The sequence below is a fragment of the Chiloscyllium plagiosum genome, chromosome 21, assembly GCF_004010195.1.
Source record: "Chiloscyllium plagiosum isolate BGI_BamShark_2017 chromosome 21, ASM401019v2, whole genome shotgun sequence".
Classification (NCBI taxonomy): Eukaryota; Metazoa; Chordata; class Chondrichthyes; order Orectolobiformes; family Hemiscylliidae; genus Chiloscyllium; species Chiloscyllium plagiosum.
In genome coordinates, this window is record NC_057730.1 from 55,189,534 (window position 1) to 55,210,700 (window position 21,167).

The window sequence follows — 21,167 nt, forward strand, 5'->3', positions numbered from 1 at the left end:
TTGTACAGAATAAAATAATAAAGCAGGAAAACCCACTGTGTAAGTTGGAATAGAGGATAACAGATCCCTGTGTCTTGTGTAGAGAACTGCAGGAAAACCATTTTCAGCTCTGATCTCCAGCATCTGCAGTCCTCACTTTCTCCCTAGAGAAAATACTACCCTATAACTATACACGGTGCCTGTTGTTCTCTGTCTGTAACATCTTTTGTGTAAATGTAGACACTAGCAGCCTGTCTGTATATTTTGAGAATGGTAGCCTTTTTGCACATTATGGGCCTCTGTGTATATTGTGGCGAACTGCAGATCCTGTGAATATTACAGACAATATAGCAGTTCCTATGTGTATTCTAGACTATAACAGCTTCTTTGTATATATTACGAAGTACAAGTCTGTCTGTGTATATGTGTGTACATATATATATATATAAGGAATAACGGTTGGCGCTTATGTAACAGATTTCAGCCTCTTTCTGTACTTTACAGAGATTAGCAGCCCCCATGTTCGGATCAAATATTCTCTTTCTTTTGTGAGGAAGAGGAATAGCAATGAGTATAGGAAGGAAATTAGTTCTTTCATAGCCATGAAACCCATCTGAACAGAAAAAGGTAATATATATCTGGAGCTTTCTTCCGTCCTCCATTCCCCCTTACCTCCTCCCCACCATCCCTCTCCTCATCCTGTCTCTTCCCCTCTTCCCCCCCCCCTCACCTTCTATAACTCCTCGTTTCTCCCCTCCCCCCCTCCAATATACGCCAAATGGAACTAGATTAATGTAGGATATCTGGTTGGCGTGGACGAGTTGGACTGAAGGGTCTGTTTCCTTGCTGTACATTTCTGACTCTAAGTGACAATGATTTTTGATTTGGCAACTGAATTTTAAATTGATCATTCTTATTTTGAAATCCCTCCATGCCCTCACCAGTCCCTCAGCTCTATAATTCCATTCAATCATGCAACTCTCTGTGATATCCTCTCACCACTAATTCTGGCCTCTTGAGCACTTTTGATTTTAATTTCACTACTATTGGCCATACCTTCAGCTGCTAGGTCTTAAGATCTATAATTCACTTCCTAAATGCTTCTATGTCTCTTTCTTCCATTCAGTCACCTCAGAAAACCTACCTATTTCACAAAACTATTAATCATCTGCTTTATGGGCATACAAACTAATGAATAAGGACATGCTTCAATGGGCAGAGGAGTGGCAGATGAATGATAATTTAGATACTGCAATTTGGAAAGGCAAATAAAGGCAGAACACTATACTTAATGGAAAGGATTTTGTGAAACTTTAAAGAGTTCAGAAAAGATTTACAAGGATGTTGCCAGGGTTGGAGGGTTTGAGCTTATAGGGAGAGACTGATAGGTTAGGGCTGTTTTCCCTGGAGCATTGGAGGCTGAGGGGTGATCTTAAAATCATGAAAGGCATGGATAGGGTAAATAGACAAGGTATTTTCCCAAGGTTGATTGAGTCCATAACTAGAGGGCATAGGTTTAGGGCGGGAGGGGAAAGATTTAAAAGGGATCTAAGGGACAACGTTTTCACGCAGCAGGTGGTGCATGTATGGAATGAGCTGCCAGAGGAATTTGTGGAGGCTGGCGCAATTTACAGCATTTAAAAGGCATCTGGATGAGTATATGAATAGGAAGGCTTAGAGAGATATGGGCTAAATGCTGGCAAATGGGGCTAGGTTAATTTAAGATATCTGGTTAGCATGGACAAGTTGGAACAAAAGGTCTGTTTCTGTGCTCTATATCTGAGTCTAGAGACATGAATTCCTTTGACACTACTCTGCCATTTGATAAGATGTATGATCTATTTGTGGTTTCAAATCTACTTTCATTTCTACCCACTATATGTTATCTATATATGATATCCATATGATGTCTGACGTAGCTTTGTCAAATTTTGCTTTATAACACTCCAGTAAAGTTATTTGGGACACTTTATTATGTTAAGGCACTAAATAAATTTATGCTGTTATTGTGTGATACAAACAGTGAAGATTACTTTTAGTTCAATCCCTCTCTTAATTTCTCAGTGACATCTTATTACACTGCATTCTGAATCAGAAGTAAGATGAGAACATATATAAATTTTTTAGATTACTTACTTACAGTGTAGAAACAGGCCCTTCGTCCCAACAAGTCCACACCAACCCAGACCCATTCCCCTACATTTACCCCTGCACCTAACACTACGGGCAATTTAGCATGGCCAATTCACCTGACCTGCACATCTTTGGACTGTGGGAGGAAACCCATGCAGACACGGGTAGAATGTGCAAACTCCACACAGTCAGTCGCCTGAGGTGGGAATGGAACCCAGGTCTCTGGTGCTGTGAGGCAGCAGTGCTAGCCACTGTGCTACCATGCCGCCCAGAAGAGAATGTAAAGAGGATAAAGGGATTTGTTTAAAGTTGTTCTTTTAAGGTTCATATTCAAATGTTCGTCCTATTTAAGCAAAATGTATCAATGTAATCCTCAGCATATGAGTACAAATCTTCAAGGTAGATCTTTAGACCTATAATTTATATGTAAGTGGCTGAGTCTGTTTGGAGCTTCAGGTAAATATATTCATTCTAATTTCTTCTAAAAATTATGTTAAAAATTCTGTTAAGTAGATATGCCTGCTCTGTGCTTTCTTTGATGTTTTAGGCCCTGTAAATATCACTCTGTAAATTATAGGTGAGATTATTCAAGAATAGAGGTCATTTTAATTGTATTATTTCAGAAAACAGTATCTGTGGGAATGTGCAATTTTATCTTAATAGATTAGATTAGATTAAAGGATAACATGGGAGATAGAAATACCTTCAAAAATACCAAAGGGGTAGAACCCATTGTTGTAGTACCAGCATACACCACTGAGTGTCATCAACATGGTGTTAATATCAAGCTCTCAAATTAAAGCTGGACACAGAAATGAAAGAGGAGGAACACATCAAGTTATACCATTAATATGTGCTTCTAAAAAAAAAATTACTTTCAGCAGCAACTTTTGAAACGATTCACCTGATTGCCTTCCTGACCAGGAAATAGAGCAAGACAGGTGAAGATCTGAATGGTGAAGCAAATATTATTTACAAGGTAGATAGAAATAAATAAGTTAACTTTTTTGGGTTAGCCTTTGCTAAGGGAAAACTTATAATGGAATCTATTCATATATAAAAACAAGATCCTGAAAATTAATTGTAAATTTACATTGCATAACACTAAATTTTAATACATTTCACAGTGCCCTTCATTTCTATGTTTATCCTGTGATATTTAATGCAAGTTCAGACGTATCCATGCATGGCACAACATGAGAAAAATAAACAGTTGCTCCTAGAAATGAGGGTGAATATAATGCTTAACAGAAGATATTTCTTAATTCATGTGAAAGCTCTCAGTGGATTTTATTTCAGTTCAACCTATTAGCGGCTTCTTTAATCAAAGAAATATGAAATGTTTCACAATAGCTGAACATCCAAATAGATGACTTTCAGAGATTAATTTGCTGAGGTACTAGTCTTGTGGGCCAGGTGAATCTTACAGTAGGCACCCGAGGAGTTTGGCAAAGGAGTGGGGAGCCACAGTGAAAAGGACTATGGAATAGCACACCTGAAGGACATGATCATGTCAGTGTTTGTGGTGATCTGAGCCCAGAGCCTTTCAACACTTACAAATTCATGGAAAAGGGCTTAAACCCAATAAATCTGCTGTGCTGTCCCATTAGTCAGTGGATTTTTTTTTACTTTTTAAAATTCTTTGATATTATATGGGTATCACTGGCAAGGCCAGAATTTGTTTCATATCCCTAATTACTCTTGAACTGAATGGCTTGCTGGGCCAGAGGGCAGTTAAGAGCCAATCATATTGCTGTGGGTCTGGAGTCACATGTAGACCAGACCAGGTAAGGATGGCAGATTTCCTTCCCTAAGGGACATTTATGAGGATTTTATGAAGTTGGGTTTTTATGAGGATCAGTAATAATAATAGAGACCAGCTGCGTAATACAGATTCAGTGCACAAACTCAAATTCCCCCAGTGGCCATGGTGGGATTTGAATCATGTAGGGCACAAGCATCAGGAAATTTGGGATCATGGGGCAAGGCGTTATCTCATCATGCCAGATCACACTAAATAACACCCCATTGGAAGTGTTGAATAAATTGTGCTATCTCATGTCCATGTTGACAATCTGTTCCTTAATATATACATATGAAAGAGCTATTATTTTTGGCCATCTCACAAAATACACATGGAATAACATCACGCTGACTCTTTGAATCAAACTGATGGCTTATAAGGCCTGTGTTCTCAGCACATTGTTGGATAGTTGTGAAACATGGATGGTTTACAGCAATCAAGTAAATCATCTCAACAAATTACATCTTCACTCCCTATGGCAGTCAAGATCACAAATGCACAGTCCTTTCAGAGGCAGAGCTCCCAAGTGCATTGGCACTAACCAAATAGAGGTGGCTTTGTTATCTTGGGCATGTCCACATGATACAAGACAGTTTTACATTCAGGGACTTTCTGTGTGATGAGAAAACAGGAACCTGATGACCAGTATATACTGGTGGCTGATCTGATTGCAACCTCAAGTCCATATTCCATCCTATGGCGGAAACCTTTCATTCCTTTGCTGATCAAAAATCAATTGTTCTAGGCCTTAAGATATTCAAGGTCTCTGCTTCCATCGCCTTTTCAGGAGGAGAATATTAAACATGCAAATCACTGTGACAATATCTCCTATGGGCTGATAGACACTGTCACACTGATGATTGACTATAACAGTTTGGCAACACCCATAAACACCTAAAACAACACCAATGACCACACTTGGTAGTTTCATAAGCAGCACTTATGGCAGAATCTTCCTCTCAAAGATTAGCCTCTTCACCCATCATTTAAATTGCATCATATGAAGAAATCTTATCTGAGGTAAGTTGTTGCTGTGTGTCCATTGTTTTCTAGAGCTGGAAGGAAGGAATTACATATTACATAAATGGCTAAGTTACATACAAACCAACAACAAATCATGAGTGATAAAGATTGCCCTTTGAAATTTTCAACAATGTATCTCTCAGGATAGCTGGTCATTAACAAGTGTCATTTCTGATGAAGGGCTTTTGCCTGAAACACCAATTTTCCTGCTCCTCGGATGCTGCCTAACCTGCTGTGCTTTTCCAGCACCACACTCTCGACATTAACAAGTGCCAGTTATCAAAATCTAAGTTCCCAATTTTAATAGTAGAAGTAATACACTATAAAATAGACCCATGGAATAACTAAATCTTCAGTTCCAAGTTTTAGCCTGTAACTTGTTATAATTCCAACTGATGATAATACTGTACAAGTCAGATGCCAGACTGAAGCCTGCATCGAGAGATCATAAGTTTGAATTTTGCAATTTGATTACTGTGGTAGTCAGTTGCTGAACATGTTCACATGAGGCTGCCAATGTTCTTTTGTCAAAAAGTTGAAGTTTATTACACAAAAGAAAAAAGGTATATTTTATATAAATATATATAGAAAGCATTTTGTCTTACACAGAAAAAAGATTCAAAGTTTTAAAAACATTTTAGTCCCCAAGCAGTATCCTTTACAAACACTTAATCACAGTGAAGTATCACTGCTTACCTTCCAGACCATTACGATTGAAGGTATTACTTGAGGAAGGATGTAGTTGTATTGGAGGTGGTTCGGAAGAGACACACTAAAGTGATTCTAGAGATGTAGTAATTTAGGCCTATCCTCTCCACAGTTTAGAAGAATGAGACAAGATTTCTGGAGGTATATAAGATGATAAAGGGGATTAATAACGTAGACGTGGAGAGGATGTTTCCTCATGTGGGGCAACCTAGAATGAGTGGTCATAGTTTTAGGATAAGGGGTAGCAGATTAAAACAGAGATGAGGAGAAATTACTCTCTCAAAGGGATGTGAATCTGTGGAAGTCACTATACGCAAGTGTGGGTGATGGCGTGACTTTGAATAAATTGAAGGAGGAGATGGACAAATTTTTAGTTAGGATAATGAATTAAAGTTTATGGAGAGTGGGCCGTAAAGGAAGTTGAGGCCGAGGTAAGATTAGCCATGATAGTATCAAATGGCAAGCAGGCTTGAGGACCTGAATTGCTTACTCCTGCTTCTAGTTCTTGTATTCTTTGATGGAATGTTTAAAACTGTGGATGCTTGAGCAATGCTCCGTCTAAGCTGTGTGGCTTAGATGGAATATTGCTGTAGGGAAGCTTTATGCATATTGTTATGGACCAGACCAGACCCCCTCAAAATATTTTAAGAAGGTAGCCTAGACCCTAACCTTTTCTTATTTTAAAGGTAAATATGAAGTGGGTGTTCCAGGTGTGATGCAACTGGTCAAACCACTCAATGTTAAACAAAACACAATTTATTTAAACACTATACAAACAAAAGATAGAGGAATTTAGAATAACTTAAATATTGGAAAACATAACTGAAAATAGATACAGTACTAAATGAGTACTGTACTAAATGAGTACTAAATTAACTGTTCCAATATGGTAATATCTCATCAACACACCCCTTGGCAAAAAGGTAAATTCAGAGACAGATTCTTTTGTGCAGTTTCTTAATCCAGGAGGGAACAACACGAAGAGAGATTTCAGAGAAGTCACAGTTAGAAATCAATTACTGAAGCTTGCAACCCTTCAGGGACCCAAACAGCTTCTCCTGCTACAACTTATATATAAAAAAGCTAGAAAGTGAGGGGTCACCTTACAGAGATTTATAAAATTATGAGGGGCATGGATAGGATAAATACACAAAGTTTTTTCCTGGGGTGGGGGAGTCCAGAACCAGGGGGCACAGGTTTAGGGTGAGAGGGGAAAGATATAAAAGAGACTTAAGGGGCAACTTTTTCACATAGAGGGTGGCACATGTGTGGAATGATCTGCCAGACGAAGTGGTGGAGGCTGGTACAATTGCAACATTTAAAAGGCATCTGGATGGGTATATGAATGGAAAGGTTTTGGAGAGATATGGGCCAGGTGCTGGCAGGTGGGACTAGATTGGATTGGGATATCTGGTCAGCATGAATGAGTTGGATCGAAGGGTCTGTTTCTGTGTTGTATATCTCTATGACTCTACGACTAAAGGCCTCCTCTGATTGCTGACTTAGGCTGAGTTCTTAAGATAGCTACTTTGCCACCTCTGCTTTTACAACCTCTCTTCAAAAAACCCCCGGACAAAATAACCGTTTTAAAATGACCGCATCTTCACAACATTGAGCCGCATGCTGACAAATGCTGCCGCACATGGACCTCTGAGGTCTATACAGCAGAAAAACAATTAGAGGAAATGTTGCTTGAGATCAGAATTTTAGGCAGTTGGGTATCTCCATAGATTGAGCAGATGAAGGTGATAACAGAGATATGTAGGACTGACGAATGCAGGGATTTGGAAACAAGAATGAGAATTTTAAAATCAAAGTGTTGCTGGGCACAGATGTGCTTGATAAACAGGACCTGCTGCAAGTTGGGAAATGACCAACAGAGCTTTGATTGACCTAATGAAAGGTAGAATATAGATGGCCAGTCAGAATTGCATTGGAATAGTCGAATCTAGAAGTAACAAAGGCTTTCACAACAGCGACCTGAGTAAGGAGCAATTTTACAGAATGGAAAGAGTTAGTTTTTTTGGGGTGACATGGTGGCTTAGTGGTTAGCACTACTGCCTCACAGTGCCAGGGACCCGGGTTCAAGTCCCACCTTGGCCGACTGTCTGTGTGGAGTTTGCACATTCTCCCTGTGTCCGTGTGGGTTTCCTCTGGGTGCTCTGGTTTCCTCCCACAATTCAAAGATGTGCAGGTTAGGTGCTAAATTTCTCATAGTGTTAGGTGCATTAGTCAGGGGTAAATATAGGGTAGGGGAATGGGCCTGGGTGAGTTACTCTCCAGACTTGTTGGGCTGAAGGGCCTGTTTCCAAACTGTAGGAAATCTAACCTAGTGATGGTGTATTATGTGTTCAGAAACTCATATTACAGTCAAACATGATGCTTATATTGTGACCAGTGTTTGTTGTATCATGACAGAAGGTCATGTCCTCTCTATAATTGGTTTACCTGAGGCAGAGAAAACATTCAGAAAAAGCCCTTAAGTAATCACTATTAACTAATTTGTTAAGAATAGAAACAGAAATTGCTGGACAACCTCAGCAGGTCTGGCATCTGTGGAGAGGACAGTATCTTTTAAAGGAAGGTCACCAGACTTGAAACATTAAACTGGTTTCTCTGCACAGATGCTGAGTTTTTCTAGCACTTTCTGTTTTTGTTTCAGATTACCAGTATCTGTAGATATTTGTTTCATTATACTGCCATATTTGCTATACTATTTCAAATGCTGAAGTCTTTTGTAACTTTTTCAATACTGCCATTCTTTGGTAACTCTCCTGTTGAAGTAGTCTTTTAAAGTACCCTTACCTTGATGATCTACCACTGTCATTCTCCAGAAAAAACAAGGGTCTAAGCGATCTGTTGTTATTCAGATTAATGTTCCTTTTGACCAATGAACTAGGCTGAGTTGTACCACTTTAGTATGTTAATGTAGTGAGATGAAATAGATTATAAATCTGTGGATGCTACTTCATAAAGCTATCATTTCCTATTTCTGTCTTTTTAAATATGGCCATCACAAATGTCAGCTGTTTGCACTGCTGCTTTAAGTTAGATTGTTATAATTTCAAAATTTGTCTGGAGACTTGGGAAATTAAACAAGACGACACTTCAGTTCGGCACTGAGGAAGGGTTTTACTAATCCTTTTCTTATATTAAACAGTGTTCTACCTGTCGTCTTGAGGTGACAATCCAGGATCTATTGGCATGATTTCTCAAAGAAGACCAGGGCAGTTCTTCTAAACCAATACTTAACTTTCAGGCAACTCTTCTATCACAAACTGTCATGTCATTATCTGATTTCTGTGTGCAAATTGGCTGCTGCAATTCCCTACATTACAATAGTTAATACACTTTTAAAATGTCTGTCAAATACTTTAGAAAATCCTGAGGCCACTGAACAATACATTTTGAGTTATTTGATGCCATGGGGCAATGTATCAATGAGAAATAGGAAGAGTACTGGCAACATCCTGGAGTCACACCAGGTGTGATATTAAAGAGTTAATTTGCTCTGCTGACCTGCAAGAAATTGAATGCCACATGGGTAGGGTGGTGTGTCTTTGTCTTATAGGTGGAATGTGGGAGGTTTACATGGCCATTTCCTTGCCATTCAGAGATGATTTACATTTTTCATCCCTTATTCAGAAATCAATAACAACATTACATTACATTACAATAAGAACATTTGTGGGCGGCACGGTATCACAGTGGTTAGCACTGCTGCCTCGCAGCGCCAGAGACCCGGGTTCAATTCCCGACTCAGGCGACTGTCTGTGTGGAGTTTGCACATTCTCCTCTAATCTAATCTAATCTAATCTAATCTAATCTAATCTAATCTAATCTAATCTAATCTAATCTAATCTAATCTAATCTAATCTAATCTAATCTAATCTAATTACAGTTGGAATTTGACTACTCCCTTATAGTTACATAAAAGCGATTTACAACAGATTTGACCATTTAAGGGATGAATTGCATTACATTGTTTCTGGAGGTGAGGTGGTCATTGTGTGGTGTCTTGAATGGCATGTGACTATGACAGAGTGACTGGGGGTTGTCTTATGGGCGTTACTAACTGTGATGTAAAGATTTTGTATAAAGGAAGAACTGTAAATTTGTTCAGAGAGAGCTTTTGCCATGACTCCGTAAGCCCTACGAGGTGTGTGTGTAAAAGGTTCCTCCAGAGAGACCTCTGGACATGACTGGCAAGCATGCCGAAGAGTGTCCAAGGTTTCTCCAAAGCTTGTTCTGTACTGTGCTTAATAAAATTTGGTTGCTTGTTCATAGAAAAAACATAACCTAACACCAGAAGTAGCAACTTGGGTGAAAAAAGAAATGATTAGAGGGTATAGGTTTAGGGTAATGGGGAAAATATAAAAGGGACCTAAGGGGCAACGTTTTCACGCAGAGGGTGGTGTGTGTGTATGGAATGAGCTGCCAGAGGAAGTGGTGGAGGCTGGTATAATTGCAACATTTAAAAGGCATCTGGATGGGTATATGAATAGGAAGTGTTTAGATGCATATGGGCCAAGGGCTGGCAAATGGGACTCGATTAGGTTGGGATATCTATCTGCTCAGCATGGACGGGTTGGACCGAAGGGTCTGTTTCTGTGCTGTACATCTCTATGACTCTGTTGGGATTTACCTAATACATTTCATAACCTCAGGATACAATAGAATAGCAATTTGTTGTATTTTACAAAAAAAAAGAAAATTTTAAATCGCCATACACAATAAAAATTAAGACAAAGTTCACTTCAGTTTGGGGAAAGCCAATTTAAAACGATGAATGCTGGAATACCCGGAAGCTGCTGCTGAAGAAAACCTCCATGCCGGAACAAGACCGTCAAACCTAGAGACTGACATGCCAAGGTGAGACCACCCTTCAAGGACAAGCCGGCTACTGCGCTGGGATGAGACCACCCGCCAGACTGTGCTTTTCCAGCTACACACTCTCAACTCTGATTTCCAGCATCTGCAGACTTCACTTTATCCAGGCTGCTGGAATACCCAGAATGAGACCTCCACACTGGGAGTACAAAGTTAAAAATCACATAACACCAGTTCATGGTCCAACAGGTTTATTTGGAAGCACTAGATTTCGGAGCACTGCTTCTTCATCAGGTGGTTATGGAGTATAAGCTCGTAGGACACAGAATTTATAGCAAAAGTTTACTGAAATTATATATTGAAAAGGACTTGGATTGTTTGTTAAGTCTCTCATTTTTTAAAATGAGCATGTTGGTTTCAGTTCTTTCATATGTAAATCCCAAATCTTTCTTAAAGTTACATTCTCAAGTGAACTTTAACAATAGGTGCCATGTCGGTCCAGATAATGCATTGAAGGTGTGAGATGCCCTGTGTGAGGCTGTCTGTGCCCCAATGTTCAGACTGATTCTAATCTAAAAAAGGAATTTATAGAATCTTACATGGATTTAAGCAGTTTTTGAGCAAAATAAAATGTAATTCTGCAAGTACAAATTCACCCCACAAACGTGTCTGTGTGTGTGTGTATATGTGTGTGTGTGTATGTGTGGTCACCTGTAATGTGACTTGAACCGAAGGTACCGGTTGATGGGTACCAAACTTGGCTATCAGCCTCTGCGCGGCCACTTTGCGTTGTTGCCTGTCCTGAAGTCCATCTTGGAGGATGGTCACTCAAAGGTCTGAGGTCGAATGTCCTGGGTCCCAAGATTTTTAATTTTGTACATCCCAGTCCAACACCGACACCTCCAAATCAATGCTGAGAGGAGATCTCCAAGCCAATCTGAGTCTGCTCTGCTGGACTAGATCCGCAAGCCGGTCTGAGACCGCCACGCTAGGCTGCTGGAATATCCGGAAACCACCGCCAAAGGCCTCTATGCTGGGACAAGACCGACAAACCTGGAGACTACCAGTCCAAGTTGAGACCACCCCTCCGGAATGAGGCTGCCACTCTGGATCATCACTAGGTTGAGACTGCCATGCTGGCTTTTGCACATATAGGCTAGTTGGGTCCATTCAGTTCCTTTCTTTTGCAAGCAGCAGAGGGATATGCTGTTTGATATGATCAGCCAGTCTTCAGGACATGCAGATTTCTCAATAAAACTTGGCAATTAACTGTTAGTAATCATTAATTGTTACATTCTCCATGGCATTACCTCTGTCAGTAAGGTTTTGAAATCATAGAATCCATACCAATCCTCCGAAGAACATCCTACTCTATCCCTGTATCCCTACATTTCCCATGGCCAATCCACCTAATTGCTCATCAATTAACACTCTAATATCAAACTGCATAAATGTTGTTTTGCTCTTTTGAATTGTTATTCTTCTGAGTTGTCCTGACGAGAGCACGAAGAAAAGTGTGTGCATATCACCCAACATGAAACTTTAGTATAGTGCTGAATAAATGTGGCACTGTAAGACATACTGGCTTTTGAATGAAATGTTAAATTGCAATCAAATCTACCATAAATTGCAGACATTCCTCTTTGACAACCAAACTATTTTGCCTCATTTTGGGGAATTGAGGATGTGAAACATTGAGATTCTCATATTTGCTGATGACTAAGCACTGGTGTTAAGAATTTACTAAATGTGTGATTAGTGAAAGCCCATTTATAATCAGTTTCCTAGTGACTAAAAAAGGGGATTATTCACACTTTCATTCTGAAGAGAAAGCAATTCAAGAGGAAAAGGGAAACGTACGTAAGGTCCAGGCAGCTAAGAACAGAACGAGCCTTGGAGGAATATTCGAAGAGTAGGACCAGTCTTAAACGAGAAATCAAGCGGGCTAAAAGGGATCATGAAATAGCTTTAGCAAGCAGAATTAAGGAGAATCCCAAAGCCTTTTATTCTTATATAAAAAGCAAGCGGGTAACTAGAGAAAGAATTGATCCACTAAAGGATAATGAAGGAAGGCCGTGTGTCGAACCTGAGAGAATGGGTGAATTCTGAATGATTACTTTGCATCAGTGTTCACTGAGGAGAGGGACACGATGAATGTTGAGATTAGAGATAGAAGTTTGATAACTCTGGATCACGTTGACATAAGTAGGGAAGATGTGTTGGGTAGGCTAGAGATTATTAGGGTGGACAAATCCCCAGGACCAGATGGGATCTATCCCAGGTTGCTGAGAGAGGCAAGAGAGGAAATAGCTGGAGCCCTGACAGATATCTTTGTAACATCCTTAAACACAGGTGAGGTGCCGGAGTACTGGAGGGTTGCTCATGTTGTCCCCCTGTACAAGAAGGGTAGTAAGGACATTCCAGGTAACTACAGACCAGTAAACCTGACGTCAGTGGTGGGAAAGTTGCTGGAGAAGGTACTGAGGGATAAAATCTATTTATATTTAGAAAAGAATGGGCTTATCAGTAATAGGCAACATGGTTTTGTGGTAGATTCATTTAAGATGCATTTGAAAAGATGCATGAGTAGGTGGGGAGCAGAGGGATACAGATGCTTAGGAATTGGGTGACAGGTTTAGACAGTAGATTTGGATCAGCTTAGACTTAGAGGGCTGAAAGGCCTGTTCCTGGGCTGTAAATTTTCTTTGTTCTTTGTACTTTGTTCAAATTTTAATGTTTTAATCTACCACATACACAAACTCATACTGAGACAAAGCAAAAAAACTCTACATTTTCAAAACATCTTGAAACTGAAATAGTCAAGATGACCCTTTGTCTTTCAAAATTCTCTGCTCAAGTATTTTCCATGTTTGGAAGTGTTACCAAGCTCAGTTATGATGCTGATAAACCCATTTCAAGGATACAAAAGTACAATGTTATCTGGTCAGCAAGATAGGAAAGAATAAATTGCCTTTGTCAATGTATTAATTATTTTCTTTGTATTCTTTATGAACCATTTTGCATTATGGTACATTATTGTAATCTAACTTTTCCCAGTGCGGCAGATCTCTAGATGGTGTCAGCTTTTACTAAGTGGTAACATCCCCATCTTCGAATCAGAATCAAGTTGCACTCCTGAAACTTGTGCATATAAACCAAGTTGATACTTTGATGTAATGCTGAATGAATGTGGCACTGTAAGACATACTGTCTTTTGGATGAAATGTTAAAGTGCAATCCTATCTGTCATTTCATGTGGATGTATAAGATAAAATGATACTATAAATACTTGAAAATAAAAGAACAGCAGATGACTAAAAAAACTAATAGAGTGGAAATTGATTATAAATGTAAATTGGCAAGAAATATAAAATAAACAAGAACTTTGGGTATATAAAAGAGAGTAGTTAAAGTGTGAGACCCTTAAAGGATGTAACTGGAGAGTTAATAACATGCAACAAGAAAATGGTTGATAATTTAAACCAGTGTTTTGCATTGGTTTTCACAGTGGAGGACACTATAAATGTCCCAAAGGTAACAGAAAAGCAAGGTGCTGTTGGGAGAAAAGATCTTTTAATAGTTTTTTGTAAGGTTTGTGAAAGTTTGTAGCTCAGGTTGAGGTTTAGGGTGTAGGTTTGCTCGCTGAGCTGTAGGTTTGATATCCAGACGTTTCATTACCTGGCTAGGTAACATCATCAGTGGCGACCTCCAAGTGAAGCGAAGCTGTTGTCTCCTGCTTTTTATTTACATGTTTGTCCTGGATGGAGTTCCTGGGGTTTGTGGTGATGTCATTTCCAGTTCATTTTCTGAGGGGTTGATAGATGGTATCTAGATCTATGCGTTTGTTTATGGCGTTGTGGTTGGAGTGCCAGGCCTCTAGGAATTCTCTGGCATGCCTTTGCTTAGCCTGTCCCAGGATAGATGCGTTGTCCCAGTCGAAATGGTGGCTTTTTTCATCCGTGTGTAGGGCTATGAGGGAGAGGGGGTCGTGTCTTTTTGTGGCTAGCTGGTGTTTGTGTATCCTGGTGGCTAACTTTCTTCCTGTTTGTCCTACGTAGTGTTTGTGGCAGTCCTTGCATGGAATTTTGTAGACGACGTTGGTTTTGTCCATGGGTTGTACTGGGTCTTTTAAGTTTGTTAGTTTTGTTTGAGAGTGTTGGTGGGTTTGTGTGCTACTAGGATTCCGAGGGGTCTTAGTAGTCTGGCTGTCATTTCAACCACAACGCCATAAAGAAATACATAGATCTAGATACCATCTATCAACCCCTCAGAAAACGAACAGGAAATGACATCACCAAAAACCCCAGGAACCCCATCCAGGACAAACATATAAATAGAAAGCAGGAGACAACAGCTTCGCTTCACTTGGAGGTCGCCACTGATGATGTTACCTAGCCAGGTAATGAAACGTCTGGATATCAAACCTACAGCTCATCGAGCAAACCTACGCCCTAAATCTTTTAATAGTCTCTGTCATGAGGGAAACTTATTTAGCTGTAAAGGAACTAAAGGCAGACAAGTCACCAGGTCCTAATGGCTTGCATTCAAGAGTTTTAAAGGAAGTGGCTGCAGAGACAATGGAACTATGTTGAAATATTCCAGAGGTCATTGAATTTGGGAAGGATCCAAGCAGTTTGGGAAAAAAGCTAATGTGATGCCTTTAATCAGAAGGGTGGGAGCTAGAAAACAGGAAAATACAGGCTAGTTAGCCTAACAGCTGATGTTGGGAAAATACTACTGTCCATTATTAAGAAAAAAATAGCAGGCCATTTAGAAAAACTTAACATAATCAAACAGAGTCAAAACAATTTTATGAAAGGGAAATTATATTTGACTAATTTGTTAGAATTCTTTGGATATATATCAAGTAGCGTTGTCAAAGGGCAACCAGTGGAGTAGTATATTTGGATTTTCAGTGTGCATTCTGAGACCAGGTGGGAATAACAGCCTTTGACTTCAAGGTCACGTTTGGTCAAATGTGGTATCAAGTAGCCCTAGCAAAACTGGAATCAATGGATATCAAGGGCAAACTCTCCTCTAGTTGGAGTCATACATAGGAAGATGGTTGTGGGTGTTGTAGTCAAGATTATGGTGCTAGAAAAGCACACAAAATTGACATTTCGTGCCTAAGTCCTTCATCAGGAATGAGGCTTGTGGGCCTGGGGACTGAAATGTAGATCAGTCAGCTCAACTGCAGAACATCTCTGCAGGAATTCCTCAGGATATTGTCCTAGGTGCAACCATCTTCTGCTTCAATGACCTTCCCTTTATTATAAGGTCAGAAGCAAGAATGTTCTGATTGCACAATGTCCATAACCATTTGCCACTCCTCAGATAACTGAAGTAGTTCATGTCCAAATGCAACAAGATCTGGACAGCATCCAGGCTTGGGCTGATAAATGGCAAGTGGCATTTTCACCACGTAAATGCCAGTCAATGATGATCTCCAATAACAGACAATCCAACCACCGCCACTTCACATTCAATGATGTTATGATCACTGAATCTTCTCTATCAACATCCTGAAGGTTACCATTGACCAGAAACTCAGCTGGATTTACCACATAAACACAGTGGCTACAAGAGCAGGTCAGAGGCTAGGAAAGCTGTGTCAAGTAACTCACCTCCTGACTCCCCAAAGTGTGCCCATCATCTATCTATGAGACACAAGTCTAGATTTCTTTGTTTAGATTTCTTACGTGTGGAAACAGGCCCTTTGGCCCAACAAATCCACACCGACCAGCCGAAGTGCAACCCACCAAGACCCATTCCCCTACAATTACCCCTTCAACTAACACTATGGGCAATTTAGCATGGCCAATTCACCTAACCTGCACATTTTTGGACTGTGGGAGGAAACTGGAGCACCCGGAGGAAACCCACGCAGACACGGAGAGAATGTGCAAACTCCACAAAGACAGTCGCCTGAGGCGAGAATTGAACCCGGGTCTCTGGCGCCGTGAGGCAGCAGTGTTAAATCAAGTGATGATATAGTCCCCACTTGTCTGGATGAGTACAGCTCCAACAACATTCAAAAAGCTTGATATCATCCAGGACAAAGCTGCCAGCTAGATTGGCACCACATCCACAAGCATCCATTCCCTTCACCTCCAGCGCTCAGTAGCAGCAGTGCTATCTACAAGACGCACTGCAGAAATTTACCAAAGATCCTTATACAGCAGCTACCAAACCCACAACCACTTCCATCTAGAAGGACAAGGGGAGTAGATAAATCAGAATACCACCATCTGCAAGTTCCTCTCCAAGCTACTCACATTCTGACTTGGAATTATTTAAAAATTCACAGGATGTGGGTATCACTGGCCAGGCCAACATTTTTAATCCATCCGTAATTGCCCACAGGGCAGATCAGTGTTAACCACAGCACTGAGAGTCTGGAGTCACATGTAGACCAAACGAGGTAAGGACAGCAGCTTTTTCTCCTAAAGGATATTAGTGAATCCAGTGGGATTATTATATTTAGCCATTCCTTCAATGTTGCTGGGTTAAAATCTTGGAATTCCCTCACTAATAGCATTGTAGGTCTACTGACAGCACATGAGACTGCAGCAATTCAAGAAGGTAGCTCACCACCACATTCTCAAGGGCAACGAGGGATGAGCAGTAAATGCTGCATCCAATCAGTGACACCTTTGTCTCAAGAGTGAATAAATAAAAATAAAACTGATTAGGCACTACATGAAAGGTTACTTCACAAGACGGGAGCTCACTGAATTGGGGCTAATGTATTTGCATGGATTGAGGATTGGTTAACATACAGAAGAAAGAAATTAATGGGCTTTTTTCAGGTTAGAGCAATGTTACTAGTAGAGTTCCACGAAGATCAGTCTTAGTACCGTAATTATTCAATATTTATATTAATGATTTGGGAGAGGGGCTGAAGTGTAATTTATCTAAATATTTTCATGATACAAAAATTGAGACAGGATGGTGTGATGGGGATCTAAGGAATCTGCAAGGGGATGGAGATATGTTAAATGAGCAAAACGTTGGTAGATGGAGTTTACGTAGGATTGTATGAGAACATTCACTTTGGTGGAAAGAAATTGAGCAGGCTTCAAGTAAATGCAGCACTCTGGGTGTTCTTGTGCATGAAACACACAAAAAAACTGATATGCAAATACAGCAAGTAATTGAAGGCAAATAGAATTTTAGTTATAATTGTTATGGGATTGGAGTTTAAAAATAGAGAAACTCTGTTACAATTCTACAGAGTATTGTGAGCCTGCACCTGGAGTACTATATATATTTTTGGTCCCCATTTTCAAGGAACTATATATTGGCAGTATAGACAGTTCAAGAGATTCTTTAGGCTGATTCTGAGGTGATGTAATTGACACTAATGGCTAATCAGGCAAGGAGTTTGTTAATTAGAATTTAAAAGAATGAATCTTAAACTAGGGAACATAGTTACAGAATAAGAGGACACATTTAAAACTGAATTGTGAAGGAATTTCTTCTTTCAGAGTGTAGTGAATGAGAGTTGTGGAGGCTAGATCACAGCAACTACTTAGACAGGATGTAGATAGATTTTTTAAAAGATCGAGGTAAAACTGGCACAAATAGTAGTTGAGACCTGAAGCAGATCAATCATTACCTTATTGACAGAGGGGCCAAGTGGCTACTCTTGCACCTACTTAATATTTTGTTAAGAGTTGTTGAAATATGGATCCAGATTTAATAAATACAATTAGAACTGATCCAGATTATTGTACAAGACAGACTGTTCCCATATTGCAATGGTTAAGTATTGTTATATAAACAATCAAAGCTATGCTTCTCATCTGAGAGGACTAAATGTTTTCTAAACATTTTAGAAAATACTTCTGAGTAAATCTTTTCTGTTTTATGGATTTTGCTGTTCACACTAACTCCTGAATGGACAGAAACTTTTGTTAGCCTGAGGCTCAAAACATTTCTCAGGTGCCTATTCCACATGGCTTGGTCTATCTCTCAGTAATTCCCTCCAGGCTGTTACGCTCTGTATGGAAGGATTCTCTGCATCGTCTTCTCCTGCACAATCTTCAATTCGTGGAGAAATTCGTGGTATCTGAAACATTAACTCTGCTTTCTCTCCACAGATGCTGCCAGACCTGCTGACTTTTTCCAGCAATTTCTGTTTTTGTTTTTGCGTCCATTTCCTTCCCCTTGTCTCCTGGTTGAAAATGCTACCTAGTAGATTCAGGTGTCCCTAGTGAAGGGCATGCAACATGGATATCCCCTGGCACATTTGCAATCTGGAGTAGAGCATGTTTCACTCAAATGTTCCAGGTCAGATTTGTTAATTTGTGGATTTCCAGGCTAGCTTTAACTCTTGGGTGAGTCCATTTATCACATCAGTAAGAATATGCAATCCTTATTCTGTTAGCATCTTGATTCACTTCAGTACCAGTGGTCCTGAATTTTAACACATGGTGCAGATGGAGATGGGACAGCGAGAGGATCTCCTCCTAATCTGACTCCTTAAACTGATCCAAGTGCTGGGTGCAATGACTAGATGCCTACCGCTATTTGGTAGCAGGGTCAGTATACACCTCTGCGGTAGGAGCATGCAGCGTACACTGATAACCCAACTGATCAAAAATCTATCCATCTCAGCCTTAAATTTCTACAAGGATTCTGCCCCACAGCTCTGTGTTCCAAAGATTCTCAACACTCCACTGTGTGGAGTTTGCATGTTCTCCCCGTGTCTGCGTGGGTTTCCTCTGGGTGCTCCGGTTTCCTCCCACAGTCCAAAGGTGTGCTGGTCAGGTGAATTGGCCATGCTAAATTGCCCGTAGTGTCAGGTAAGGGGTAAATGTAGGGGTATGGGTGGGTTGCGCTTTGGTGGGGCGGTGTGGATTTGTTGGGCCGAAGGGCCTGTTTCCACACTGTAAGTAATCTAATCTAATTCTTCCTTACCTCTGGTCAATGAAAAAAAATGTTTTGTTTGTTCATCAGTTTTGTTTTACATTAGGTTCTCCTTTTTCTGTAAGGCAGCACTTTTAAAGAATTTGTTTTCACAAGTACAATGTTTTACTTTTAGTTAAAAATCACACAACACCAGGTTATAGTACTACAGGTACTATTTGGAACTGACTTGGCTTAGTTCCTCGTGGAATCCTATGAAAGATATATGCACGTGGGTGGGGAGTCAATATAGTTTTGGAATTGCAGGTGTCTATGGCAAAAGCATCACAAGTATTCAATAAGCAGAGGCAAATAATCATCCTAAAGGATGGTACAATTTATCGGGCAATCTGAAGTTCCCCTTGCTGATTGCAGCAGACGCTTAGAATGTAGTTTGCACACATTCGTTAATTGTGCTGGTCTTTGCCGGGTTTGGGAAGGATAATGTTTATGGGTGAACTTGTTGCAAGTGACTTGGCTGAACGTTTCTCTTTTGTGCTTTTGTTGTTTTGGGAAGAGCGGAGGGCGTTAATGTTGGATGCGGCGGAGCGGTGGGAGGAGGAAGCTGGAGCCAATGAGCGGCTGGTGCTGGCAGCGCCGGAGTGCGATCCCTTTAACAGCAGGAAGGAGCAGCCAGAGGAAGCGGCAGCATGGAGGCTTTCTGCAGCATAGGAGGCTCAGATGCCTTCTGGGTGAGTGTGGCTCATGTCTACCGAGGATGGAGTAACCCGGGAGGGCTGGAGGGGACCGCTTACTGTCCTGGCTGCTCCCGGCCTGGTCACCGCTATAGGTTCCTGCGGCCTGGCTTCCCCTCTTCATGTTAAAGAGAGGAGGCTGTAGGAGATGGAGTTCATTTCCATCCCCCTCTCCCGCTGTGTAGACTGGTTCCCCAACCCGGGCATTGGACCACTACAACACACAGAGGTGGCCTGCTCTCATACCCATTTCAGGCAGGGTGTATATTTAGAGAGCGGCTCGTGTCAAACGCATGTCCTGGTTAAGTGACACAGCACTACTGTGCTGAACAAGGAAAGTCCCAGGGTTTTCTCCCAGAGTCGGCTTAGTGCCATTAATCCTTTCCGGAAAGAAGGGCAAAATACTGTCGATGCTGGAAATCTGAAACAAACCCTTTGTTGGAGGAACTCAGCAGGTCCAGCAACAAACGGCTCTATTTCTCTCTCAATAAATGTTGTCAGTCCCGCTGAGTTCCTCCAGCAGTCTTTGTTTTTAATCCTTTGCTGACGTTCCTAATCCTAAATTACCTGAGTATATTTGTTGTTAGGTCCAGGCTCTCACTATCCTGACTTGGCACTGTATCATCTGCTCTTTCACAGCGCTGGGTCAGAATCCCTCCCTAATGGATTGTGGGTGCCCCTGTAACCCAAGAACTACAGTGGTTCAAGAAGGCAGCTTGCCATCAACTCTAGAGTAGACCAGCAGGAGGCTGGGAGAACACAGCAAGCATGAGGAAGTGGAGAAGTTGACATTTTGGGTGTAACCCTTCTTCAGAACTGAGGGTGGGTGCAGGTAAAAGGGGTGGTGAAGTGGGGATTGATGAAAATAGGCAGAAGGTATGACCTGGTTGGTCAATGGGAGGAATTAATCTGGCAGGTGGCTGGAAGCGAGGGGGAGGAGCTGGAAAGGGACTCGGGAAGGGAGGTAATTTGAAATTGGAGAACTCCATTTGAGTCCTCCAGAATGTAGGCGACCCAGGTGGAAGGTGAAATGTTGTTCCTCCAATTTGCAGTTTGGTTCGTTGTGACAATGGAGGAGGCCAAGG

At 40.8% G+C, this 21,167-nt stretch overlaps 1 protein-coding gene across 1 annotated transcript in view; it reads left to right on the forward strand.

Annotated features, from left to right (window-relative positions):
* Positions 1 to 19,710: 19,710 nt before the first annotated feature.
* The window catches only part of abcc1 (ATP-binding cassette, sub-family C (CFTR/MRP), member 1), a 105,951-nt gene continuing 104,494 nt past the window's right edge, over positions 19,711 to 21,167 (forward strand). Inside the window, 2 exon segments of the mRNA XM_043712140.1 lie at positions 19,711 to 19,776; positions 19,905 to 20,079. Of these exon segments, the coding sequence (XP_043568075.1) occupies positions 20,038 to 20,079 (42 nt within the window). The 5' untranslated portion in view covers positions 19,711 to 19,776; positions 19,905 to 20,037.